Raw genomic sequence first — 17,177 nt, 5'->3', positions numbered from 1 at the left:
GTTCCTGACACAGGAAGAGCAGTGAACTGAGACACTGGGAGCTTCCGCTACAAACAAGCTTAAAATATAGACTTAATTTTTTTTCGGAACAATTTCTCATGTCTGAAATTTGAATTTTGGGTGAACTATCCCTTTAACAAGATTAAATACTTGATTTTCATCAGAGGGGGGCAAGAGCACATTCAAAACTCTTTAATTAAGAGTGTTAGATAAAAATCAATGTGGGTGTTTACCTTATTATGAGGCATTAGATTTGTTCAGTAAGTCTGTGTGAGTTGATGAAGTGAACTGAAATGAATGGTCCCCCGGAAGGCAGGAAAAATGTGATAGTTTTGGTGCCAGGTTGTAAAAGGACTGATGCACAGCACAGCAGTACCACCAGAACGGCCCTTTAACATTCAAACCTAAAATGCTACTATGCTTGTAATGTCAGTGTGAGTGTTTGCTAGTTATTAAGATAAACTCGCAACGTAGAAAAACCTTCAAAGTAGGCTTATCTGTCAAAGACAGATATAAAGGGCTTCCAGATGCTTCATTCAGTATATTGGATCAACCAGAGCACAGATGAAACACAGCCAGTCATAACATAGACACAAACAAACCCCTGACCCTGACCATATTGTAAAACGTGTCTCCTGCCAGCTGGAGAATATGTGAGTACAGACTCATGGTAGATGTCCTCACAGACGCTGGGGTAAATCCGGGCTTACGCTCCCAAAACAAAGCATCATTCCCACTTACGTAACCAGGGTTCTGAACATGACGACATGTGCAACCTGTCATGTAATATGACTTTCTTCTGTTTTAACAAGCAGTATTTAACATGCTGTGTTTTTCTTTAATTTCCTTTCTTGTCTCTTCCAGTCCGAACTGCGCTAATAGCCATCATCGGATTCATGCCAACGAAAGGAGAAGGAGCGATAGGATCTCTTGATTATACCCCGGAGGAGAGGAGGGCCCTTGCCAAAAAGTAAGATTTGGTGGATGAAAATCTTTCCAATGTTTACCCTCTGGAGAGCATGTGTTGTGTATACAGTGTTATGGATAGAGAATGATAATGAGAGAAATGTGTGGAGCGATGTGGAGCAGTGTGTGTATCATAGGACGATATGATCTTGCCAGTGGGATTGACAAACACACAGGTAGGTGATGATATCAGCGCCGGTGTCAGACGCATGATGCTGGTTCAGTGGCACCAATACAGCAGAACTCAAATGTAATCAGCACCTGAGCCCCCGGTGGACATGGCTCCTGCTAATAACTGCCTAATGACAAAGGGAAAGGAGGGCCGCCCAAGCCGGTCCTGGTCTTGCAAGATGACAAATTAATTATCGCCAAAATATCCGGTCCCTGGAGGGAGCATGAGTGGGCACATTGCTCTTTGTTTCGCAGTCCATCTCCCCTCCGGAGAAAATGGTACAAAGCCAGAGAGGGATAGAATCCAACTAAAGTCGCTCCTCTATTAGAAGAGGAGACGGGGTCCTGATCAGCCGGCTGTTTCATTAGCACATGGAGATGAGATAGACACTAAGACGCACTTTGCTATAAATACGTGGCTGCTTATCTCCCTGATGGAAACCCTTTTTTTTTCAATCCTAAGGCAGGACTTCTCATTGGATTTCTCATCTTCTTTTTGTGCGCGTGCACGTACTGATGTCGCACGGGGGCCTGTTGCTTTGCTTCAGTTTGTTTTCTTACTTTACTAACTTTTTAAGTTTTTCCTTTGGTCATACTTGTAGTTTTTCCCAGTGACTTATTTAAAGAGGAACTAAGCAGGATGGATTTTTCCTGCGGCTATGCTACATTTCTACTATAATTAAAGCTCCAGAGTAATTGTGATAGTTAAATACATGATTTGTAACTTTCTACGAGTGGGATTGGAGGCTCTGTGCCTTCCACCTGGTGTCTCATGGCTGAAATCAACTTTGCAACATCAGTGTAGTACTTAGCCGTTGCCCCGGTGTCCCAGCTCTGTCTCTGCACACCGCGACACAAAGGGCTTCGTATCTATTTTTGTTTATGACAGTTAAGACTGCACAAATATACACGTCGTAACATTGTATATGTTATATAACGTTATCTACCACTCCATGGATTGATTTCTCACCGGCTTCGTTAAAAACAAATGCACATGGCCGAGAGGAGGGTTAGCAAAACAGTGGAAAAGCGACCAGACTTGCATAGTTCCTCTTTAAGCTGTGCCCTCTCTACAATCAGGTTTAGTAGAGAGAGTTCACCGTATAATTACTCCTTCGTTTTGAACGCTATCAGCTACGCTACCATTGTGTATCAACTCCACAGTCACATTATTTACACTTGGGGCATGCTGATCATGTTTAAGTCCACCCCAGCATGGCAACCAGAACATCAGACATCCACACACACAGATGAAGAGACGAGGCAACAAGGGAAGAGAGCTGGATGCAGCTGGTAATGAGCAGCTTACTGTACAACTGTTGAGAGCTTCTGTGGAAAAAGAAGTGATGTGTTGTCAAGGCTACTAGGTGCAGGATGGTATTTTGTGATTCAAAGGTTAAAACGGGCACAGTGACTTAGAGTGAAAGGCTTTGGTTCGGCCTTCAGTCTGCAGTACTAGGTACTCCGAAAGGATGCCCCTCCCTCTTGAATTGTCATACAACAAGGGACATGGTTACACATACACATGTGTTTGTACAGTATACACACACAGTATCCCACAAAAGTGAGTACACCTTTCACATCTCAGCAACTATTTTATTACATCTTCTCATGGGAAAATACTATAGAAATGACATTTGGATATACTTTGGAGTAGTCAGTGTACAGCTTGTTTAGCAGCATAGATTTGCTATCCACCGAAAACTACGCAACAGTCAACACAGCCATTTTTGTCTAAATAGCTGGCAACACAAGTGAGTACACCCCTAGTGATACCTGTACATGTTCAAACATGCAAATCCACCGGTCCATGTTTTTGCCTGCTTGACTGGACCATACAAATGTGTCTACCATGGATTAGAGCTGCTAAATTTAGTACCTTGGGTACAATTCTCTCATACTGGCCACTGGATGTTCAACATGGATGTAACCTCATGGCAAAGAACTCTGCTCTCCATGAAGATGGCCTAGGGTAGAGGAAGATTGATAACCCCCTGAAACTGAGCTACAGCACTAAACCTAGGTCATACAGTTTCCTAAGAGTTGCCAGGGCCAACCAAAGAAGTTGAGTCCTTGCTCTCTGCAGTCAGTGTGTATGTTCACTGTGAGGTATACTCACTTGTGTTGCCACCTATTTAGACAATAATGGCTGTGTGTTGAGTTATTTTCAGTGGATAGTAAATCTATACTGCTATACAAGCTGTGCACCGACTGTAAGTTACATCCGAGTTTCATTTCTATAGTGTTGTCCCTTGAGAAGGTATAATGAAATGGTTGCTGAAATGTGAGGCATGTACTCATTTTTATGAGATACTGTGTATATATAAAGAGAGAGAAACTACAGATCCCACTGCTACCATGTTTAGTGCCACCCTGTTCACATTTCTGCAGCCAAGACATTGAAGCGTCCATACCACATCACCAGGGAAACCTGTCAACGACATGTGAAGTCGTCCACTCTGTTACTGGAACACTATTAATGCACTGCAGGAAACAGGACCCAGGACCCGTTATATGCTAATGTCATCCCATTCTACCCTTCAATGCTGTGTATTTTCTTTATTACTGCTTCTAAGTTTAAGCAGTTTTTACTTCTTTAGTTCCTCTTTCCTGCCGGTTCATTGTAACAAAGTGATTTCCCTGCAGGGAACATTTTTCTCATTCTGATCTCCTGTCTCCCTGCTCCTGCTGGTGATGAGACCTGTCAATCAGTGAAGGCACTTCAGGACAAGGCTCCTGCCTTCAGAGTTTGTCAAGTTTGTGAGTGACAAGTAAACTGCAATGAAGTTGGCATGCTTGAGATGCGGCAGGACCAACACATGGGCCTCAGCGGAGGACCGGGACGTCGCAGAAATAAATATGAAAAACATGAGTCATCCATGATGCCTGAGTGAATGCATCATAAACAGGAGACCAGCTGTCATCTCACATGTTGTGATGTTGTTTTTAAAAGGTAATTTATAGTGCAAAAGTATAGTGATCCAACTTAGTCATGATTTCACCAAAGGATCATGTTATGGACAGAGCAAACGGTTCAAGTAAACACAGGACAATAGATACAGATAGAAAGTGCACTCTATTCAGGTTGATGTTTATTAGCTTTTCATTCGGAAAAGTGGCCTTGCAGAAGAATGTACTGTAAGGTCTAGGGCTGACCCAAAAAAAATCGAAGCTTCGAAGCTTCGAAGCTTCGTTCGTTGCCACGGTAATCGATCATGAAGTCCGTGATCGATTGTTTTTTTTTTCTTCCTTTTTTCCTTTTTGACACCGGTTCTCATCGGCAACCACCACCACCGTCAGACGTTACGATCGCGCACCCCCCCGGCCGTCGATGCTTCGATTATCAAAATATGATAATGGGGTCAGCCCTAGTAAAGTCACTCACTGTGACAGACATCCATCCCATTCTTGTGAACGTGACGTATCAGGAACAGGTCACTGTGTTGTCACTCCATGCTTGGTGAGTGAAGGTTTTCTCTGACAACACAGAGCAAACATGGTCAGGAGACCTATTATTATACATTGTAGGTTGATGTGGGCTCTCTGAAAGAGTTAACTGTTGTTATAAGGCAGAACTGTACATATTAGTTGCATACTGTATGTCATATTCAGTCTTACAAAAATACATGGAATGTATTTTATAGAAAAAGGAGATGAGGAACTGCTATAACATTACGTAATAGTTTGTGTGCACCCCATCCTCAAAATGTTTTTCCCATACATCCCAAATGCTGTGACCTCCACCTGTCAGTGTTTAAATGATGTCACGTTACAATATGTTTTTTTCGGGTACAGTACTTTAGCACAGTAATCGTTTTCTTCTACCCTTGGAGCAGGGTGCCAACATTTCCTGTTGCTTCAAGCTGTGTAAATAATTGTGTAGCCGTAGACTACTGTGACTGGCTTGTGGTGAGCCAGAGGGGGACAGCTGTCACAGCATGCATTAATATTTGACAACACAATTCAAGTGCTTTTTTTTCTCTTCTTTTTTTTCAAACGCAAAGCAGCTGTTCAATTTGGGGTCAAGTAGGAAGTGTTTGATCAAGCAGTTTGGAGAGTCCTTATGTCCTATATATTTAGCTTTCTGCAAGTGTGTTCATGTGCGTTTCTGCATGTTTTCACTCTTCTACATAGCAGGTGTCCATAACATAACATAACTGGCACTGTACTGAATTTGCTACGGATACAGCCTGCAGAGAGGGACGGTTTTTCAGGCAGCCGACAGCACAGCAGCTGAAAAGTCTGTGAGACAAGATCTTATAACTCATTGCAAATGCATATGTTTTTCATCCAACTTGATGATCACAAGATAAACAAGACTTTTCCCACTCACAAAATCTACCAGGAGTATCCGTTGTGCATATGTGTTTTGCATACATTTGAATGTGTTGCACCGCATTTCATAGAAGATCCCACTTTTTGCTTGCCTCTATTCCTAGAGTGGCGTAAATGAAATGGATGAGCGGATATGGCCCGACTCCAAGGGCAAAATTGCTCCGAATTGCGTCTGTGAAAGGCTGATGGAAAGCCTGTTATCATAACATCCTTCTGGCTGCATCCTACTGCCTCCACAGCATGTCCACAAGAACTGTCCTTTACTCTACATCAGTGAAATCTCGACTCGAGCAATCATACAAGGACACTAGGCAAAAACATGACGGGTGTGGTAACCACCTCGACGTTTGCTCACGTGATTGTTAGATCAATATTTCCACTCCACTGTCGCCACCTGGCTCGGAGCAGGCATCAGTAAAGGAGTCCACACACAGATTCATTAAACAGTAATTTATTCGACTCAAATTAACAAACAAACTGTGTCAGAATACCGAGGCCTTAAAACCTAATGATTCATGAACTGGTGATTGACACAACATCGTCAAACTTGCTGCTGTCCTCCCAGCATGCCTCTCAGATTTTACAAACCATATCGCCAGTTCCGGCATCTCTCCGTGCTGCGATGTGCTCCCTAAACGATCAGCGCTTGTGCCTAAAAGGGTTCTAACAGTCATCTATCAAACAACCACGGCGCTCCTCTGCGTGACACCCACTTTAGGAGACACAAACTGCCTGTTTTAAAGCTGTCATAGTCCAGTGGCACGATGACTGCGGGCGTAAGAGAACATTTGCGATCCTTCGGGAAAAGCCTGATGCCTAATAAGCCCAGCATCACCCTCATTTACACCCCAACTTCACTTGAATAGAATCCAGTTCCCATTTTTGCTCCGGAGAAAGACTGGTTTGGATCATTTAAGCAACACAATGTACTCTGGTTGAGAAGGGCAACTGTCTGCCACCTGTGTCGTAAATAGGACTGTATGCTGTTGTTGATGACCAACAGAGATACATAACACTGTATACCCAGAGAAGCGCGGTAGCCTATGTGTATTTGTTGACGGTGCTGTAGCCGAGCAAAGAGGGTTTTGTGTGTCGCCGGAGCTCTGGAGGGGAGGTCAGTTGGCCATGCAGCCCAGCACAGGGCGCTCGTGTGTGGGTGAGAAGAGCACGGAGACTAGACTTGAGTTTGGTCTCTGGAGCTTAAAGGGATAGTTCAAAACATCTCTGTCTCGTAACGTTCTGGTATTATCTCATAGCGTGGTGAATGTGCAGGTCACAACTTGTCCACGAGAGCGCTTTGGAGTTGTTGGATTGTGTATTTGATGAGTTTGATAAGGGAAACCAAGAAATCCCATGAGCCTCAGTAGCATAGCTCTGACCAGCTTGCGGCTCTGCTCCGCCGTTCTAAAAATAGCTTGCACCGACAATTAAAGGTAACGAACCTACTCCTAAAACTATAAGGATTATGGCAATGGGCCAACTTGCCAAAATGTTGAACTATCCCTAACTGAACTGCAGTGTACCAGGACCACGGTGGTGCTGTGTTCCTACCCGAACAGGAAAGTTACATAGTGCAGTTGCGGGCGGCCCGGCCCTGCTCAAGCTGCAGTGGCGCCATGATTCATCCTATTAACCGTTTTTCTCCCACTTTTAAGTGAATTTAAAAAACATTATTTTAAGATTGAAAAATTACATAGTGTTACTTTAATACTGCGATGTATCCACGCCTGTCCACGCCTCCTTTAACCTGAGGAGCTACACAGTTCTCTTCATAGCTCTACCATCAGCCCCGTTAGCTGCTGCAAGGGATGATTCGTTTTTAGAAGATACATCCACATCGAACCTTTTTCATTTGATACATGTTTTTAGCATTTTTCCACATCACTGCACTAAGCAGCTGTGTTGATCCTTCTCTCAGCAACATCACACCGAACCTCACTTCCTGAGCAGACAAGAAGGCCTAAAGGTGCGTTCAACCCCTCAGCAGTGCTAGCAGTGCAACCACACAGCCAATGACATGAACACTAGCCACTAGCTTTGTGTGATTACACAATTAAATGGATTTTAATGCCAGAGTTCTTTTGTCTGGGTTCTTTCTTCGTTCACATCGACCACAGCACACAACTCTGCTGTCAGCCAATTAATCTAAACTGTGGCTCTGTATCAAACACACTGTTGACTGGATGCCCACTTCACTGCTCCAAAATAATTGTGTATGTGTGTCCGTTCATGTTTACAGTGCCACAGTGAAGATATGTTTGGGTAATCATCACCTCTCTGAGGGGCTGTTCTGAGGAGTAGTAATTCATTTTAGTGTTAAAAAGTAAGACTTGGGTTTGTTCCAGATATTCAAATGGATCTGTTTTTTCACTTGACGTATTCTCCTGCAGCTTGAGAAACGATCACACATTATTTTTCTGTTACAAATGGTCAAAAGTCAGTTTACAGAAAAAATAATTTTATGTGTGTTCGTCACGGCATCAAGTTAACACCTTTTCGCAGATACTGCCTCCAGTTCTGTGTTGACTGAAAATGTCTTTGCCCGGAAAGAAACAACAGGTTGTAAGGTTGTAAACAAACTTTTTAGAAGGGAACAAAACAAAATCGGTGATAAAACTACAACCCATATGATTGATGCTTGGGTTTATTATTCTGACAATGGCGAATGCTAAGTTTATACCTATATACTGAGGCAGACAGGTGACAGGTTCACATAACCATAAACGTGAGCAAATGAAGAGGAAACTTACAGTCCTTTTCCACTGCTTGGTACCAACTTGACTCTATTCACTTCTTTTTGATTTTCCAACCCAAGTTATAGAGGGCACCTGATACTTTTTTTTATGTATTCAAATATATATAAACCTCTGATTTCACTACTGCATCATCACTGTATGAGACATCGTTCTGAAGAAACCTGCTATCTTTTAATAGCCAAGCACCTGTACACTGCAAATTGTAGCCTGTTATATTTCTATTGGTTATAATTAGTTGAGGAGTTAGTTTCCCCCCTTTGGTATCCACCACTGTGTGTGTTGAAGATGACATGACATGTGCAAAGTTGTTATAGTGTTATACATTGAGTGGGTACTTTGCATTGGCATTGGCGAAGTACCTTGCAGGTTGGAGCAGAGTTGAGTTGGCACTGCACCATGTGGCAAATTCTATTGGACAATAGGTACTTGTGCAAGGGCAAACGTTTGCTCTGCGTTTCACTCCCTCAGAAACAAGAATTTGAAATGATTTCATAGGAAGTTAATTTAAAAAAGCCTCCGAAAGTTCTGCTTGCTCCCGTCTATTTAGTTTTGCTGGAGGCTCCTATCCCACATCTCTGCTGCAGAGGTGGCGAGAGAAAAGTTAACAGGCCCAGGAGGAGAGGAAGGCAAATGTTGAAATATAGAATTCCTATAAGCACATCGCTGTAATACTGTGTGTCTGGTGTTGGAGCTTATGCAGTGTAATCAGAACCTAGTTAACTTCTTGTGTAACTGGAATAAAACAAAATCCTAAGAGTTTCAGGTGTAGAGCCAGAGGTGCTCTTGCAGCGGGATGACCTCACCATGTAGCGCCTGTTCTCCGGCAGGTCCCAGGACTTCTGCTGCGAGGCGTGTGGCTGCTCCATGCGCTCCGCCCTCCTGACCCTGACCCCCAACAGCCACCCCAGTGCCGAGGACCACAAGGCCAAAGAACTGGCTCAGCAAATCAACTTCAAGGTAGGTTGGCGGTTACAGCTGCTTCACCTTTTTTCATTGGCTTATACTTGTACTTTATGTGTATCTGTACTGCACTGACAGTAGCTCAACAGTGTTGGGCAAAGTGATGAAAATTAGTGAGTGAAAACAGAATTTCATGCTAATAAAAACCTGTTACACTTTTGGTGTGTATCTCTGTGTCAAAGATTAGCCAACAAACCACAGCTTAAAACTCAACTGCCAAAAGGGAAGAACACAAGAAAGGAAATGTCATTCACCGATCTATGGAAACAAACAGAAATCATGATTTAATGTCATTATGGATGAGTTAGATGAGTCAGTGACTGAAATCCTCTTGTGTGTCCACGCAGGCAGAGTCCAGTTTATCCAGACAGGCGAGTGAGAGCAGCGGAGGAGCAGAGAGCAATCCGTCCACGCTCGCCCAGGGAGAAGCCTCCACGTCCAGCGGCCAGGAAGCTGCTGACCCGCCCCCGGCCCAGCAGGTAGGTGTTAGACTGCAAATGTGAGGTTAAACAGGAAGTCAGATAACCTGCCTACAGCCGCCCACCACTTCCAAAGGCAGCAACATCCCTGTGGTTTTACGTTTTTAACTCATCAGCTACAACATCCCTCTAACACTATTATTCTGTTTTTATCTGTTTTTACCTGTTTTTACTATCTACAACTTCAGTTAATTCCATCATGCTACAGTAATGGCCTTGCATATTAGAATAATAAAACCGTAAATAGTTTATCATAATGATGCATGTTTGTCAAGGTTATATTTTTCTTGTTTTTAAAGTACAACAAAGAACGACTGAGTTTGCCTCCTGAAATATTCACTCTGCTGGATAAATCACCTAAATCATTTCCCCAGCCTCACTGGCAGAGTGCTGTTGTAATGTAGAGCTCTGTACCGGCGCCGTCACTGCAGCTCAGCTCACTCCAGCAGGGATCAAAATAAATCTCACAATGAAATCTCAGGAAATCCGCCTAAAAACTTTCTATTTCCATCTTCATCATCAAATCATTTCCGTCAATTATGATAGAATTTTACTCAACGAGGTGATTAAAGCTGTGGATAAAAATGTTCAATTAAAATGTCCAATCAACAAAGCATCACATCGATATAAAAACCATATAAAAATCCAGTCTTGCCATCGAGCAGTCCTTTTTATTTACTTCACGGCATTACCAGGAGTGTCTTAATACAAGCAGATCTAAGGATGGGAATAGCTAACAAACATGTATGTAATTTGACTTTATATATGATTTAACTTCCCTTCTCTTTTTTATATTTTGTTTTTTTTTCTACATTAATTTGACTTCTTACTATCTTACAGTGATATACTCTGTGTGCGTGTGTGTGTCACTACACTGTGACATACACCGTTTAAACTGAATTTTCCATTTTCCCTCATGTGAAGCAACATGCTGCCGACGTTCCAGATAACATTTGTGAATAACATTCTGTTTTGCATCTATTGTTAACAGTCTCCTCAGTGTTGTCGCCTGAGGATAAAGGTGTAGTCGGCCGCTTCTCCAAAGGGTGGGGGATCACTGGTTTACAGGGGCTGACGTGAGGCATAATGAGAATATGACACGTCCCGCACATCTCCATTTGTCTCCGGGCTTCGCTCATTCCCTCACCTGATGTTTGGCGTAATTAAAAACCAGTCCTGTCGTTTAGCATTCTGCAGTTGGTTTGTTTTTTCAACCCATTTACGCAGCAAAGTATTGGTCACAGCGGTGGGCTGCTCTGAGGCTCCACAGTGGACAATCAAAAGGATTATGTGCTGTCTGCCTGTAGTCACTTACTCATCTTTCACATTGTTCCTTCTAATTGGCGGCATGCTTCATCACCTGCTGACAACCCACTGAGCTCCAAAACCATTTGTGCGTTTGTATGGCAGGAAGTGATGCCACATGCATTACTGTGCCCTGCCAGCTGTGTGTGTTGCACCGAGTTTGTGTGTGAAATCAAGCAGCGAGACATCGGCACTCTCCCTTAACATCACTGCGAATGTGTCATGAGAGCTCCAGGCCTGTGTTTCCACAGCGTCTTTTTCACCACTTCAGATGATGTGGGCAAAGCTCAGTTTGCCTAAGAGGATTGATTTTTTTTTTTTTTGGTGCCCACAGAAAACACAGCCGCAGTCTGAAAGCAGCAGAGCAGAGGGGTGGACTTAGATGAGTGTGTTTGAGTTTGAGTAAACTGAAGACTGAAGTCGGAGGGAAGAGACTTTGAACTGGTCCAGCATGAGACAGGCTGCCCACGGTGTCCCGCTCTGCTGTGCTGCTGCAGCGGTGGATGGGAGCTCGACTGTGGACTGTTTATTGCCTCCCCCACTTTCTCCATGCTCCCTCCAGCCAGCCGCTAATTGGGGCGCAATTTCTGTTTTCTCTGTAAAAGCTGAGCCATCAGCACAGCTCACTTGTTAGTCATCCTCCTCACAGCATCCCATTCACCACGGAGGACTCATTCTGTCCGCACTGGTCACTGTAAATGGACACAGGCGTTGTAATTATATCTTTAACTTAACTCTGATATACTTAAGAGCATTTCTGCTGAGACGGGGAGCGGTTGTAATTGTGCTGATCTAGGAAATACGTGAATTACACATCATTTCTGCTAAGGACCATTAAAAGGAGGAAAACTGCCTCACACACAAGGAATATTTGCTTGCAAGGTTCATTTTACAGTGCATTCAGAAAGTAGTCAGAGCCCATCACTCTTTTCACATTTTGTTGCATAACAGCCACGTAAACAGAACTTTAGAAATGTGTGCAGATTTTTTATTTATTTATCTTTTTTTTTACAAAAGAAAACTTTTAGAACTTAAGTTAAGAACTTAACTTTTTTTTTTTAAATAAATGAAAATAATTAAATAAAAAAATTGTTTTGAAAGCACACACCAGATTTTTTTTCATGTTGGTTTTAGGCCAAAAGCCTTGAAAATGTCAAATGGTGTAACCACAGAAGAATGATGAATATGAAATATTTTTAAGTGTACTTATAAAAAGTATACTTTCTTCTGAAAACATTCAATTGAAATAGAGTTTTTGCTGTATTTCTATATTTGAATTTTAATGCATTTTAGCACACTGGGCAGGAAATATCCTCAAAACACTGCTTTTCTTTCTAAATAATATGACAAATTATGTAAAATTTGCCAAGAAACATATTGTTGCATTACAAAAGTGAATCACATTGATGATTCCACATTCGAGTCCAGATTTATTTTCCTGTTTATAGTCAGATTTTTATGAGAAAATACCGGTTACACCACTTGACACTGGGTTGCGTCACGTCATTGACCTTCATGTCACCATTGACGATATGTATCCAAGCAAAAGCCCAAGCCATGTAGGTGGCTGTGGCTCATCCACTGACCAGAAGGTTGGTGGTTCAATTCCCTGAATGTGGGAACTGTTGTGAAGCCTGCTGATTGATCAGACTGGAAAAACTCTATAAAAATAAAAGTCAGACATCCTCCATTATTCTTCCAGTGTGGAACAACCAGGACTCACCATGTCATATTATGTCTCATAACGATTAACCTTAAACTTTGGAGTTGTAATTCATTACTAAATCTAAGAAATAAATGGAAGCTCCAGTGTAAGGATTAGTGTTTAAATTTAGGTTTAATTACATTTCACCCAGAAATGTAGATGACTGGAGGACTGTGTAAGCAGTGGGTTTTCTAACTTGGCGTTCACACTTGTGAGCAGACAGCTGTGTGTTTGTGCATCTTTTCCACTGAGAAGCATTGAGCAGATCCAGCAGCTGCGTGCCAAGCCCTGCATCTCTGTCTTGGTCCATCACAAGCAAAGAGATGGAGGGACGGGAGAGCTGTCAGTCAGAAACAGAAGGAAACGATTGTCTTCTAACTGTCAAAATGCTTGTATTATAAATGAATAGGTTACAACTAATTAGCACATTATCTAACAAATTAACACTGTGGCCTGTTTGAATGTCAGAAAACATGTTGTGTTGTTTGAGTTTGGCTGCAGGATTTATTGATAAGACATCACGGGTCGCTGGTTTAGGCTGCCATGACTGTTCAGGCAGGAAGTTGATTAGCTGAGGATTATGGAAAACTGAAGTCCATGTGGAGGCATGTGAAGCCTCTGCAGCGCTAACCCAAGTTTATTTGCAGGACCCTTAGCGCACATCTAATTAGCATCTAAACTGTAATTACACTTGTACATGAAAGCTGTCAAATGAACTGTAAACTGTATTAGAGGTATGACTGCTGAGGAAACAGATGAGATGTTTTTAGTGAACATCAGAGGTGTCTAACTGAGCTGCAGCAGCCAGATCCACTGGACATTAAGTGTAGTGGACTAAAGCTGTCTTTACACTACAGACCTAGATGCCCACTTCCGATTTGTTGCCTATATCTGATTTTTGACCCATATATGATTTCTGCATTTAGGTTCAGGTTGCTTTATTGATACCCAAGGGTAAACTAGTTTCGCAGTCAAGAGTTGAAGCATCCATCACAATTCGAACAATCAAAACAAGACAAAAAACAAGAAACAAATTACAATCGACAGAAAGTGCTGCAATCCATGAAATAAAAGCAAATTTCCTACAGATATAGTTTTAAAAATATATATAAAAACAGTTCAATGAAATGAGAATAAAACAATGAGATAAAAATCAATCAATAGATAAAAAATGACATACATGCTCCAAAGTGACTTGTGTGCAACTACAGCTTGTGTACCAGTGTGATTGCAGCTGGAGCAAAGCTGTTTTTGTAGCTTTTATAGCTTGGGACTAAAAACCTCCATCCAGAAGGAAGAAGCTGGAACTCACTGTGCAGGGGATGCCAACTGTCATTTAAAATGGTCGTGGCTATCCGCTGTAACCGTTTGGTATACAGGGAAGAGGGGTTCAGCTGAGACTCACCGATCAGCTTACCTGACCATTTCACAATTTGATTCCAGAAGTTCTTAACAGAGAGGCTCCGAACTATGACATCAAAGAAAAGTAAAAATGGATTTAATAAAAGCATGATAAAATAGGATCATCATGGTTTTGTCTACATGAAAATAGGACATTTTTTTTCAAACAGTGCAAACGTTGTTGTCCTTTTTTACACACAGCTTCACAGTTTTCTTGAAAGTTCAGTTTAAATAAAATTCCACTGACTGACCTTTTAATGGTTGTAGCCCTTTGTTTTGGATATGTTAGTAGAAGATGTGACTCCTAACACCACTGCACAAAGTCAACAACTATAGGGCCATGGCCTCTTTCATTTTTCTGGAGCAGACACACAATAACAGAATCGTCCTTGTCCTATTTTGATATTTGCTCTGGCACGTTTGTGTAAAGGATGAACAGAAGCGGTGAAAGTATGCATCCTTGTGGGGAGCCTGTGGAGCTGTAAAGCTGACCGGACAGGACTTCATTCACCCTTACTCTGTGTCCTGTTATTAAGAAATCCGAAATCCAGGCTACAAGATTAGAATTAAAATTAAATTGTTCTAAAAGGTGTTTGGCCCAAATGTGAGGTTGGATGGTATTAAAAGCAGATGAAAAAAAATCAATGTGGCCCTAATACTCGGTCATACAGATCCGATCTGTGCCACTTGAGAGGAAAAAATCAGAGTTGGGCCACTTGAACATTGTAGTGTAAAGACAGCCTAGTTGTTTCACCGAGGCTCATATCACTGATGCTCTCTCTGCCTTTCCTCCTCCTCCTCCTCCGCAGCCAGAGGCGTCTCCGGCCAGCGATGGATCCCAGCCCCACACGGCCCCCGGCACCGGTCGGCCCCTCAGCCCCCGGCAGCGTCGCACCCAGCAGCACAGCCACCAGGCTCAGAGAGACAGCAGAGAGGCGAGCAACCGGCCGGCCTTCGGCCCGCCGCCCCGCCAGCCCCAGGACGACAGCCACGCCGGCTCGGCCGTCCTCATCGTGGTGCTCACTCTGGCTCTGGCCGCGCTCATCTTCCGCAGGATCTACCTGGCTCAAGAGTACAAGTTTGACTACGAGCTGTGACCACGCACCCCCCCCCCCCCACCCTCTCCTCACCCCTGAGTCAGCCCCTCCTGCCACCACCCCCATCCAGCTATGACCAACAAAGTGGGAGCAGAGTCGAGGACGCTTCCCGGCATCCTGCTCATCAGCGGAGGGCTTCGGTCTCCGCCGCGGAGGAACTTTCATTCCTGCAGGAGGTGGGGAGGGGGGGGGCTCCACTCATCCACTCACCACAACACCTCCAGGGTGTCTTTTAATCAATGTGAATTTTACTCTCCTGCGTGTCATGCATTTTTAAGAACGGGAAGCTTTGTTGTTTGTGATCAGCTCAGCAGCGACATACACCACATGCCCCCCTCCTCCATGTAATTGTTGTCTATCCTGGGGCTGCTGCTTACTCCCACTATTTAATTAAAATTATAATATAACATGTCAGCAACATGGAATTGTGGGGGATCTTTGTGCATGTCCTTTTTTTTTTTTTTTTTTTAACACAGTGCTCTGTTTTTAACAGCGAAGTGAAACAACCCGTGCAAAAACAAAAGAGCTCTGACTGTTTTAGTTTATACAGATGCAGTTGGTCCTTCAGTGCTGGATCGGATGCTGTAAGCGCTGACGTCATCATCACGTGTAGCTGATGTGATGTGGCAGAGATGTGTAAGTATAAAGGAAGGAGGAGTAATCGATGACATCTTCAACACAAATGGGCAGGAACTGAAGAAAGTTTTTGCTCCAGTTTAAAGCATCTATAGATACTGTAAGGATCTGTCATGTATTGATCCATGCAGACTGATTTACCAACATGTGTGTGTTACACCATATTCTGTTGCAGAGATGTTTCCACACCAGCGAGCAGCCCAACGTGCCTCAAGGTCACAGTTTTCTGACTCAGGCCATCAGGAAATGTGACCCTGCTTTACCTAGAAATAAAAACACGTTGCATCCCAGCGCAACTGTCTTCTCACCTTTTTATAACAAGTGACAACATCAAAACAAAACTGCCAAGAGTCAGCAGCACCGCAGCACAAGACGGGTCACTAAGTTTTCAGCAGGAGAAAAATGTAAGAAAAGTGCACAGCATCAAGATACTGTCAGGTGGCTGACCTTTCTCTCACCTCGTTTTTAGAGAATGAATCACATGAACAGCACTTGATTACAAACGCCCGCTCGCCGCCAGTGTGACAGTTCCTCGCCACGGTAGCTCCTGCAGTCGCACATGAAAGAGAAACATTTCTGTTCTTACACATCAAAGTGTTTCTTCAGGTGTGGGGGAGCTGTGAAAACAAAATCTGCAGGTTAGAGCTACATTGACTAATGTAACCATATATATCAAGCTGGGTAGTGTAGGCTTTGTGATGTCACCCACAGGTTTCTGGAAAGCTTTTTGTTTTGAAGCTCAGATTGAGCTGCTGCTCTGCTGCCTTCTTGGCAGAGCCTGACTCCGCCCCTAATCCAAAAAGAGGTAAAGAGGAGGGGGCATGTGGAGCTGAGACTGCGGCATTTGTGGCAGGTATATTTAACAACTAAATAGGCCCCGCCCCAATGATGCATATCTTTAATGGCAAGGCAAGGCAATTTTATTTGTATCGCCCGTTTTTACAAACAGTTTGTCTCAAAGGGCTTTACATGGCATCATAACAACATCCTCTGCCCTTAGACTCTCATATCGACTGAGGAAAAACTCCATGGAAAACCCTTTTAACAGGGAAAAATTGGAGAAACCTCAGGGTGAGCAACAGAGGAGGGATCCCTCACCCAGACGTGCAATAGATGTTGTTACATACAAGAAAACAGTTCATGGTTTATGACACAGAATGTGGGAAACATGGAAATGTTAACAAGAGTTGATGAAGGCAGCGTCTGGTGAGGGGAGGGTTGGCCAGCTTAATGGGGGGACTGGATGGGAAGGGAGACACCAAGGCCAAACGACAAAGTACAACAGAAAATGACAGTTCAAAAATGTACGGAGAGGGGAGGGGAGGAGAGGATAGGAGAAGGAGGGAGGAGGGGAGGGGAGAGGAGA

At 43.3% G+C, this 17,177-nt stretch overlaps 1 protein-coding gene across 1 annotated transcript in view; it reads left to right on the top strand.

Annotated features, from left to right (window-relative positions):
* The window catches only part of ube2j1 (ubiquitin-conjugating enzyme E2, J1), a 42,941-nt gene extending 27,349 nt beyond the window's left edge, over positions 1-15,592 (top strand). The window contains exons 5-8 of the mRNA XM_085770264.1: positions 865-970; positions 9,056-9,185; positions 9,536-9,667; positions 14,888-15,592. Of these exons, the coding sequence (XP_085626390.1) occupies positions 865-970; positions 9,056-9,185; positions 9,536-9,667; positions 14,888-15,175 (656 nt within the window). The 3' untranslated portion in view covers positions 15,176-15,592. The remainder of the gene's footprint in view (positions 1-864; positions 971-9,055; positions 9,186-9,535; positions 9,668-14,887) is intronic.
* Positions 15,593-17,177: the final 1,585 nt, after the last annotated feature.

Source organism: Trachurus japonicus, chromosome 24 (genome assembly GCF_045865225.1).
Source record: "Trachurus japonicus isolate A0001 chromosome 24, Traja_1.0".
Lineage (NCBI taxonomy): Eukaryota > Metazoa > Chordata > Actinopteri > Carangiformes > Carangidae > Trachurus > Trachurus japonicus.
This window is presented reverse-complemented; position numbering and strand designations above follow the sequence as displayed.